Genomic DNA, 10,319 nt, shown 5'->3' on the forward strand with positions numbered 1-10,319 from the left:
AGAAAGTGAGTTTGTAAGAGGAACCCACTCCTATCTCCAACACTTTGCTGGCTCACTCTGCCAAGTAGAAGAGTCATTCCCTCTCCAAGCATTACCTTAGTGTTTGAAGATACTTTACTATTTCCTGTTTTTCATGATCACAGACTAAGTGTTCATTAATCCAAACGTAAGTTCACAACCTAAAACAACTAAAAGCTTTAAGAAGCAGTGATACACCATTGTAAGGCAGGTTTATGAGTCATGCTGGCTCTGTAGCTGTAGATATACAGTCAAAATCCATGTGGGATTCAAGAGGAATTTAACATGCACTGTTCTCTTCTTTATGTACATTTAAGCTCAGCAAAATGACACTTGGTTAGTCCCTTGGAAATTAATAATTCCTTGGTTGGACATGATTACAAAGGCCCTCATATTGCAAGAAGACCTCCTCAGTCATCCAAACAACTAACCACATGGAGACGCACGAAGTGGTAAAATTGTAAGAGTAAACAAGAGTCCAATGTAACAATTCAATTGGGATAGCATTTATGTTAACACAGAATGCTAAATTATCTCTATTTGTTCCAAGTTTTAAAGAAGGCAAAATTATTTCTGATCATTTTTTTCAGAGAAGAGTTAAAACTGGTTGATAGATGAATGGGTAGTTCCTTTATTCCACATCCAAGCTATGTGAACTGACCATGAGCAGAAAGCATGACATAGATGAGACTCCTCAGCTGTGTGGAGCATTCTATTGACAATTAATTGAGTGCAAAGAGAACTTGATTTCCAACTTTGCTGTTCTACATGGAGGATGAAGCCAGAATGTGCAAACTCATCTACATCTCTGTCTTTCAGTCCTCATCTGATCACCTAAAGAGAACTGTGAATAAAACTGAATGAACTGGTCTATGAAGATGCCTTAGCCCAAAATTGGGGAATCCAGCTTCACAAAGGGAGAGAGAGAGAGTTAAATTCAGCAAGGCTCCCTGTCTATGTAGAATTTTGGAAGGGCTCCTCTGTGTAGGAAGAAAACAGCACCCTCCTCCACAGTGACTGAATATACCTCTTTCTAGACCCAAGTCATTATTTGTGCAAGTACCTAAAACAGAATATAGGCCATTCATGGTATTTTACTATATGGTAACTATCTTTATTTATCCGTACATCACTAAACTCCAGCTAAAGACAGCTCAAAACATTTGGTTGCTTGAGGCAGAGCAATGTCTAGGTTCATAGTATCCAAGGTGAATCAAGTTATTTTGACATCTGAGCAGAAAATCTCACAAATCTTCATGGAAGTAGCAATGTTAGCCACAATAAATTTAAGGGGGAAATGCATCTAAAATGTTGCTATTGTTTCAAGACACCCAACATCTGAAGTTGCCTGAAGTAGCTGCCTCACTCTGCCTGTTGGCAAGGTCATCTGTGATACTCAACTGCTATCCATGTCCCAAAGCATCCCCTCTGATTTGATTGTTCCCCATTACTGTTTCATTCCATAACCAACAATGTAGAACCAAGTAATCCCACTGTTGCCATCAGCAAAACAGAATGCCAAAAGAAGTGTACACAGAACACACATCAAGACAAGTTTGAATAGCAGAGATCTTCTCCAAAGGCAGGATCTAATTCATTTCTTATCCAATTCAGTGCATTACATAGTGAAAGATAAATCCCATTCAGCTTTCTAAATAAATAAGCATGTAAGATGCTCATATACATTCAAGCATACATTCCTATAGCAACAGATCAAGTTATGGCCTATTCTTAGCTTCATGGCATCAGAGAAAATAGTCTGTCTCAAGCGATAGAAGTAAATAAGCAATCTCCCTTCTGCTTCTATTTTTCATACCTGGTATTACTGAAATCTCTTTTAAGTTTGATGAATTGAAGGCTGATTCAACTGGAAGCAGCATCCTTCATATAGCACACACAATATTTACAGCTTCACTGTGGTTCTTAACACTCGAAACACAGAAGACTGCATAACATAGAGAGATACATAAATGACTAATAAGGTCATAGTAGTGGTATCGTATATGCTTCCAGTTGCATAAATATTATGGCAGCAGTTATACTTTACAGAATGAATAAAACATTTTATAGGATTTAATAATAGATGCAAGGGAGATATATTGCAATATCCCACTGCATTACTCATTTGCTGCTATTACTCCACGTATGTTAACGTCTTCTTTTATAATGTTATAAAGCATCATTCATGGTTATGTTGAGTGCATATGCAAAAATTATCTGCATGATAAAATCCAAAACCACATACTGCATTTCATGCCTCAGCCAATCATTAATGTTGGCTGGTCAATCAAAATCTAATTGTTTCTGTTTTAAAACAAAGTGTAAGAAACCCTAAAAATAATAACAGAATGAGCTAATTACCTGAATTGCAGGTAAATGACATTAACTGAAAGGTGTTCATGTTTTGGGGGCAGGGGTTGAAAAGCTATATAATAATTGATGTGACAATGCTTTCATTGAGTTTTGTCTAGAAAGATGAAAATACGTTTAAGAGTTTTAAAAATCTATTTAAAGAACATCCGTATAAAGTTTAATTTCATTTTATCTTTCAAAAACAATATAATGTAAAGTATTGTAATACCAAATGGCAGAACAATTGAGATCCTGTTAAGTTCTGTAGTCCTGTTACATTCACAAATCGGTATGAATTATGTCTAACCAGCACTGTTTCTCCAAGCAGTATTTTTACCTCCACTGTAAGTCCTTTAAGTATTTATGCTACTGGTGATACATTCATAACCAGCACTGTGACTCAAACTGTAAGCTGTTTGTTGCTAGGTACCCCTAGCAATTGAATCGTATCTTGAGCATATTTTAATGGAACGTTTTAAAAAATACACTAATTAAGCTGATTGATACCTCAACACTTAACTCTTTATCCACACAATATTCAGATTCAAACCTCTCAAATCAGGAAAATAAATAGTAAAGGGACTTCTTTTTAAAGTAGCCATAGTTTATACAAAGCAACAAGGCTTTTGTTTTATTACCAAAAAAGTTATACAAACAATATGAAATAGCAAGACAAAATTTGGGAAGTTCCCATATGCTCTTGGCATATCATTCAGTTCCCATCTCTACAGCGCTCCCAGTAACACTTCAGCTCTTTACAAACTGATTTTAGAGTGTCTTGTTTCGCTCTGTCGTTTTTCCCTCCCTTCCTTTTTCTTTTCCTTTCACCACCTATATGAACAAAAAGGGAGCCATATATGTATATTTTACACAACATCCCCGTCTGTTCTTCTGAAGTTGCGCTTCGTCCCTTCCAGTGCTTCTCCTCTTTAAAAGGAGTCTCTGCCTGCAGAAAGCCAGAAGCAACGTGACTGAAATCTTTCATTTCTCCACTGGGATTTTCAGATAAGGAAACTGCAATTGATTTTTTTTGGAAGCGGGGGGGTTGTGCCTTGGCATGTATTATCTAGTTAAGGGCCAGCCTATTGTGCAAGGGAAATCAAAGGCGATGGGCTCAGGTCTGGCATAAGGGGCACTGAAGGATTTATTTAAGACCTAAAAGGTGACTGGACTCAGAGGTGGAAAAAAGGGGTTAGGAAATTCCACCACAAATTAGTTTACCTCTCCTCTCTCTCCCTCTTTCTTTTTCTTGCTCCATCTCTAACAGATGTTGAAGCCCAATTGCCACCGGCACCCTAGCCTGTCCATCATCCAGTTTAAAGAATTGCTGCCCAATGAAGTCTGGTCCCTGTATTAATGAGAGTGATCTAAGGCAGAGTCAATTAAATCAAATTCCCACCCACCTCCCTCGTCTATCTGCAGTGTGCAGCGGCAGCAGCGGCATTGGCACCACCAATAGCATACCCAGTATTAATAAAGGATTTCAGTGCTGCATTCAAGGGAAGGGAGGGGAGGGGAGGGGGAGGGAGGGAAAGGGAAGGTGGACCACTGCTGAGTGAAATTTACATAGTTTAGAACCAGAAAGAAGCACATTGCAGGACTCGCACTTGAATGAAAGCAAAGCAATTCCCCCCAGCCCCATTCTGGCACCACTAAAATTACAACACAATACAGTAAAAAAAATCCCTCTTGAAATAAGAAAATGACACAAGAGTGAAGGGGCAATTAAAAAAAAATAGGAGTGACCCAAGCTTTGAAAACGTTTTCACTTTAATACTGAAAAAATATGCCATTATAAAATCCTCGAATAGGATGAGTAAGTCTCCTTTGCTTGCTTTCTCTCAGCTCAGATATTCCCCTCCCCCCTCATTGGTTTGTTTTTTAAAGACTGAGATTTAGAAGAGCACAAAAATCTTTCACCATTGAACTCTGCAGCTTAAGCACTCAGGTGGCACTAAGTGGTCATGCTTAGCTGCTTCTGATATTCGGGTTCTTGTTTTGCTTTTCTTTCTTTTTCTTTTTTTTTAAAAAGAAATTCCATTATTCTAACATTTTTATCACCAGCTGTGGGTATTCTTTTCATGTTTGTTTGTTTTACATTCAGATGGAAAGGCATTATTTGAAATGTGAATTCTTCCAAAGGAAACTCAAAAATAACCAGAAGCAAACCAGCCCCCTCCTCCCTTCCCCAACAGAGAGAAAAATTGCCCCCAAAAGTAATCTCCCCCCCCTCAAATGCAAAACCTGAACCCATGAGAATATAGCCATGCAAACATGTCTTAAATAAAATCTTTACATTTTTCCTTGTTTGTTTCACAGTAAAAGGACGATCTCTACTGCCTAGCAATCACACAAAAATAATGGCGAAATGGCACTTTTTATTCTTATTATACTGTATTTTGTATATAGAAAGTTTGATACGATGGAACTTATCAGGTAAGAGGGAGGACGAGGTGAACTGGACGCTGCTTCCATTTGGGGCTGAAGCGTCCCTGGGTAGTTTGTATCCATGCGAACCATGCAGCAACTTGGGTTGGTTGGTTTGTTCTAGATCAGAGTTACTTATTTACAATACATTCATGCCTTCGTGCAACTGGACACTCCTGCTTTGTTCACAGCGAGGAGAGCACTAGTGAGAGTCTTTCTCTCCCCATCATGTACAGCCACTAAATCCACTTGGTCATTGTAGGTCATCCGCAAGAGAGTGTGTCCTCTCTGTGGGTCTTGCCTCCATGTTGAGCTGCCATTTTTTCAGTAGATCCTTCTTTCCTTCTCATTAACTAGGCACAGTTACACCAAGCAAAGCCTCAAGTTGGGACTAGGCAGGTAGGGGAATAGGGAGGGGAAAAAAGCAAGCCCCCACTCAAACCTTTTCCTCCAGTTTGGTGAGTGGGGTTGGATATTTATCACCAGAAGGTAGCTTTAGTCACCAGAAGGTAGCTTTAGGCAGGTTAAGCCTCATCCCTTGTTGTGGTCCATTCACACCAATGGACGAGACAGCAATGCACAGATCACGGGAAAAGAGCTGTTGAACCACTGGAGGGGAATTGAGGTTGCTAGCTGCTGAAGTTGAACTGATTGCCCATATATGATTTGAATATTTTTATTTTTGTAGTTTCCCACTCTTGTGCCTCAGTCTGATAAGGAGTGAGAGCCACAGTCATATACCCTATGAGCTCCATCTGTATTGTAAGGTCCATTGTGCCAGTAGGAGGAGTCACAGACTGTCTGTAAGGAGTTGATCTCAGAGGCAGAGGAGTTGGCATCCCTCCTCTTGGAGCGTTTCCGGTTCCTCAAGATGAAGACCAGCATGCCAACCACTGTGAAGGCAGAGGTGACAAAGACTAACAAAAGGCCAGGCACCAGCACTGAAATGGAGACTCTGCTGGTCTCCAGGTAAGAGTTGGAGTGAGTCCCAGTCTCAGCCAAGCCAGTGCTGTTCTTGTGAGCAGAAGTCAAGGTGGGCAAGACTTTCAGCTGAGGGCAAATAGCCTCATTGGAGAGGGATTCAAAATCTTCTTTGAAGAATTCTTCTGGTGTCTCACATCTCAGGTCACTCATCATTACTTTGGGCCTCAACATCTCCACCCATTGTTTAAAAGGAACAATGGGGCACTTACAGTCCCATGGGTTGTCATGCAGATCTATTTGGGTGATAGAGGTGAGCTGGTCCAGTACACCTGCCACTGGCAAGAACAGGAAATAGTTGTTGTGGATGCTGAGTTTGGACAGAGATACCCCAGCAAAGACGTCAACGGGGAGGGATCTCAGTAGGTTGTTATTCAAGATGAGGACTCTTAGTTTGGGCATGGCGTTAAATGTCCCTGGCATGATTAGTTGGATGACGTTAAATTCCATGTTTAAGTATTCAAGGTTTTGCAGGCCATTGAACTTCTCCCGGGACAGAATGTCCAAATAGTTATTGTCCATGTATAGCCACACCAGCTCCAAAAGGTTCTTGAAAGTGTTGTTCTCCATGGTGGCAATGTTGTTGTTGCCTAAGTCCAACAGGTTCAGTTTCCGATAATCCACAAAATGTGACTTCCGAATGGTGTGGATCTTGTTGCCCCTTAAGAACAGCTCGTGCACATTGGCAGGCTTGGGTTTGAGGTCCACCAAGCTGCTGATGTTGCCTTCATTGCAGTTCACCTTGAATCCACCAGGGATCTGATGACAGGTGCAAGTAGCAGGGCAAGGGGTGCTGGTGGAGGACTTGCCTTTGGCGCTGAGCACCGAGCTGGCCACGGTGGGTCTGGTCTTGATCTGCCAGTTGACAGGGATCTTTGTGCCCCCATGAGGCACAGAGCCAGGAGTGGCCGGGTCCTCCTTGCCCTGGACCTTAAAGGGAGTGGGGATGGGGCCTGGGTCGCAGGTCTCTTCCTCTGCTGGGGGAGCTGCCAAGCTGGAGTCCACCCGGTTCTTCCTGCAGAGCTCTCGCTCGGTGGTCTCGTTTAAATCCTTGCCCTGCAGGCGGGTGGGGGCTTCACAAACCACCCGGCCGATCAGCGCGTTTTTTGGGATGTTTTCCAGCCATTCCTTCAGGGAGAGCAGGTCGCAGGTACAGTCCCAAGGGTTGTCCTCCAGCAGGATCTCAGCAATGCCCGGGATCTGCTCCAAGACATCCTCATAAGGCAAGGTTTTCAGGCGGTTGCCCCGCAGGTCCAGGTGGGTGATGGGCACATACTGGAACACGTTGGCCGGCAGGACGCTGATGAGGTTGTCGTTGAGGATCAGCACCTCCAGCTTGTTGAGGTCCCGAAAGGCCCCCGGGTCGATGTCCCTCAAGAGATTGAAGTCGGCCTGGAGGTACTCCAAGTCGTCCAGCCCCAGGAAGGTCTGCTTGCGGAAGGACTTGATCTTGTTGTTGTTGATGTGGAGCCGCTTCACCAGCTGCAGCCCCAGGAAAGCCCCCGGCACGATCTCGTGCAAGCCGTTGTTCTCCATGTGCAGGCTGACGGCATTGTAGAAGTTGGCGAACTCATTGGGGAAGAGGCGAGTGAGGGAATTGCCGTGGAGGAACAAATGGTAGAACTGGGACGTGGGGGCCGAGAAGCGCTGGAGACTGGTGAAGCCTTTCTTCTCGCAGTCGACGTGCAGGTCGCCCTCGACCTCGGTGCAGGAGCAGAGCTTCTCTTTGCAAACGTCCCCGGTCACATTCCCGGCGGCCAAACAAAGCGACGTCTCCAGCAAGAGGATCCAAAGCAGCATTTTTACACCCGGCGAGTCATCCCCGAGCTGGAGCGCGCCTTGTCTACATGCACACACACGGGCGAAGGAGGAGGAGGAGGATTGGAAAGAGAGAGAGAGAGAGCGAGAGAGGGAGAGAGAAAAGCGAGCACCGGGCGCTGCGATGGCAGTCAGGGAAGTTCCTTCCAGGCGTAGAATGCCCGAACCATCTTCGGGAGAGAGAGAAAAAATGGGAGAAAGAAAGGGCTGGAGGAGGGAAAGGGGGGAGGGAGGATAGGATAGAGTGGTGGAGGGGCCAGAAAAAGCGATACAGGGGTGAAATGGGAAGGTGGGGGGCACTGCTTGGTCTCCTCTCAGCCTTCCTTCCCCCTCCAAGCGCTGCAACAGCCCGGACTCCAGTCAGCAATCATTATCCACACACTGCGAGGCACAGAGAAGAGGAAGGAGAGGGGGAAAACAAAGTTGAAGGCCCCCTTCGCTCCCCTCCGGGGCTCCCTTTGCCCAAGGGACAGGCAGGCAGGCACAAGGAGGAAGCGCCGCTCTCGTTCTTGGGCTCCCAGCAGCCAAATCTCTTTCTCGGAGCAGCAGCAGCAGCAGCAGCGACCTGGCTAGGGCTCGACAGAAGCCGCTGCAGAGGGGCGCAGCGGAGGAGGGAGCAGGAGGAGGCGGAGGGAGAGCAGCGAGGCCCCCTTGGGCATGGCTCGGGCTCCGGACTGACCTTGCTTGCGCCTCGCTCTTGCCCCGCCGCCGGTGCCGCGTCTTCCTCCGCCCGGGAGGCTGTCCAGGGTGCTGAAATCACGCCCCGGCCGCCCAAGCCTTGGCGCGGCCCGAAGCCTGCCACAGCGCCGGCCTCGGGGCTCCCTGCATGGCTCCTCCGCCTTCTGCCTCGATGTCGCCCCCTCCCTCTCTCTCTCTCTCTCTCTCCCCCTCCCTTTCTCCGTCTCTCTCTTCCGCTTGGCTCCTGCTCGCTCTTTTCCTCGCTCGCTCGCTCGCCCGCTCTTCGTCTCCTTCCTCTCGTCCCAGCCCTTCCTCTCTCTTCCTAAATTCCCGCCTCGGAGGCTCAGGGGTTTGGATGCTTCCCTCGCAGAGGTCGGAGTGGCGGTGGGGAGCGGGTGCTTCAGTCCCGAGCGTGGATCCTGGGGCGGGAGGGAAAGTTGAGCCTCGCCGCGGGTCTGCCGCCCTTCTCTTCCCGGGAGAGGGGCCTGGGCGTCCGGTTGTCAAGCGCCTAGCCGCGGGAGGAGGAGGCGGCGGCGGCGGAGGCGGAGGAGGCGGTGCGGCGCGCCATTTTCGCCCCTCGCTCCCTCTCTGCCTCCCTCTCTGCCTTCTTCTTCTTCTCCCTGCGGTGGAGAGCGAGCCTTGTCACGCTGCATTTGGCGTCTTTCCTGGGCTTTAATTCCGCGCCCCCTCCTTCCTTTTCCTCTTCCTCCTCCTCCTCCTGTGGCGTCTTGCTGCCTCTCTCTCTGTGTGTCTCCCTTTCTTTCCTTTCCCTTTCAGTGACTTCAGCTGAACTGCCCGGGAGAGGAGAGCTCAGAGCTGGCTTCTTTCCTCCATCTGCTCGAGAGAGAGAGAAAGAAAGAAAGAAAGAAAGGGATGGCTATGGAACGGCGTGAGGGAGTCCTGCCCTCCCGCTTGGGGGAAGAAAGGGAAGAAAGGCGCCGAGGGCAAGCAGCTTACCTTTCCTTTGCTTGTGGCTATCAAAGCATCGCTCTGTCTTAAGTGGCGCCAGGGAGGAGAGGCGAAAAGGCGGAGGGAAGGAAGGGAAAGGACGGGGGCTGGCAACGTTTCTCCTGGGGACTCCGCACCAACTGGGATCCTCTTCCTCCGTCGGTTTGGCGGAATGGCTCCGAGCCCAGAAAAACCAGTTGCATCTCGGCTGATGCAGAGGCGCCCCCCCCCCTTCCCTTTCCTCGCCGCCTCCTTTTCCTCTCTCTCTCTCTGCGCTAAAGGAGACCCCGGAGCTCCTCCTGCTTTCCCTGCCTCCCCTTCCTTCCCCGGCTTGGATCCTCTCCCAAGCTGGTGCCTCTGCCCTTCTCGAATGGCATGGGCTCCAAAAGGGGAAGTTTGCCTCCAACTTGGGCTGAGAGGGAGAAGAGAAGCACTCAAAGGACGAAGTGGAAAGAGTGGATGCCTTTCTGACTTCCCCCGTCAGGTTTCAACTCTTCCCACCCTTCTTCCTTCCTTACTTTCTTTCTCACCTTCCTCTATTGCATTTTTTTTCCGAAAGCCAAGCCTTTCTGCAGCTCTTCAGCTCAGAAACCCACCAGCTCCAGCTCCAGCACCTCAGTGAATTCAATGCCATGGGTTAGCATAGATGTGGGCAGAATCCATCTGTCCCTCTGCCTGCCTCATATGGCAGAGGTCCAGGAATTGACTTTTTTGTGTATGTGCAGGCAAAGGTAAGAGGGCGGGAAAAAGAGGAAAAGGTGTGAGGCAGCCCCAATGGCACAAGGGACCCAGTTGAAGGAAGGAAGGGGTGGAGCAAAGGGAAATGTGTGCAATGGATTTTGGCCCTCTGCCCCTGAAGCAGGGAGGCAAGGTGGGAATGAGAGAGGAGAGGCAGCCAACAAAGGAAGCAGCCACAGTTCTTCTCTTCCTGCCTCAGGTGGTAAGAGAGCCCAGGTCGCCTCTGAAGAAAAGTATCTCATGAAGGTTGCTTGGACTTTTTTTCTGGCTACAGTCAATGTGCGGAGAGCTCAGAGATCTGTTAGGCAATGCAGAAAACAACTTAGGATGTGGAAGCATTGTGTTGTCGAAAGAAGAGT

At 47.4% G+C, this 10,319-nt stretch overlaps 2 protein-coding genes across 2 annotated transcripts; both read right to left on the bottom strand.

The window, feature by feature from the left end:
* Positions 1-2,969: 2,969 nt before the first annotated feature.
* On the bottom strand, positions 2,970-7,578 carry slitrk1 (SLIT and NTRK like family member 1). The gene has a single exon (XM_003218710.4). It carries the CDS (start codon positions 7,576-7,578, stop codon positions 5,503-5,505), a length of 2,076 nt encoding a protein of 691 aa, XP_003218758.1. The 3' UTR covers positions 2,970-5,502.
* A 587-nt stretch (positions 7,579-8,165) lies between these two features.
* On the bottom strand, positions 8,166-8,774 carry LOC134297584 (octapeptide-repeat protein T2-like; the record flags this gene model as incomplete). The annotated part of the gene is made up of 1 exon (XM_062975505.1): positions 8,166-8,774. A coding segment is annotated over one exon (609 nt), but the record flags the coding sequence as incomplete, so codon positions are not given.
* Positions 8,775-10,319: the final 1,545 nt, after the last annotated feature.

The sequence above is a fragment of the Anolis carolinensis genome, chromosome 3, assembly GCF_035594765.1.
Source record: "Anolis carolinensis isolate JA03-04 chromosome 3, rAnoCar3.1.pri, whole genome shotgun sequence".
NCBI lineage: Eukaryota > Metazoa > Chordata > Lepidosauria > Squamata > Dactyloidae > Anolis > Anolis carolinensis.

Coding starts and splice junctions, on each gene's coding strand:
- slitrk1 (XM_003218710.4), bottom strand. CDS start 7,578: ATGCTGCTTTGGATCCTCTTGCTGGAGACGTCGCTTTGTTTGGCCGCC.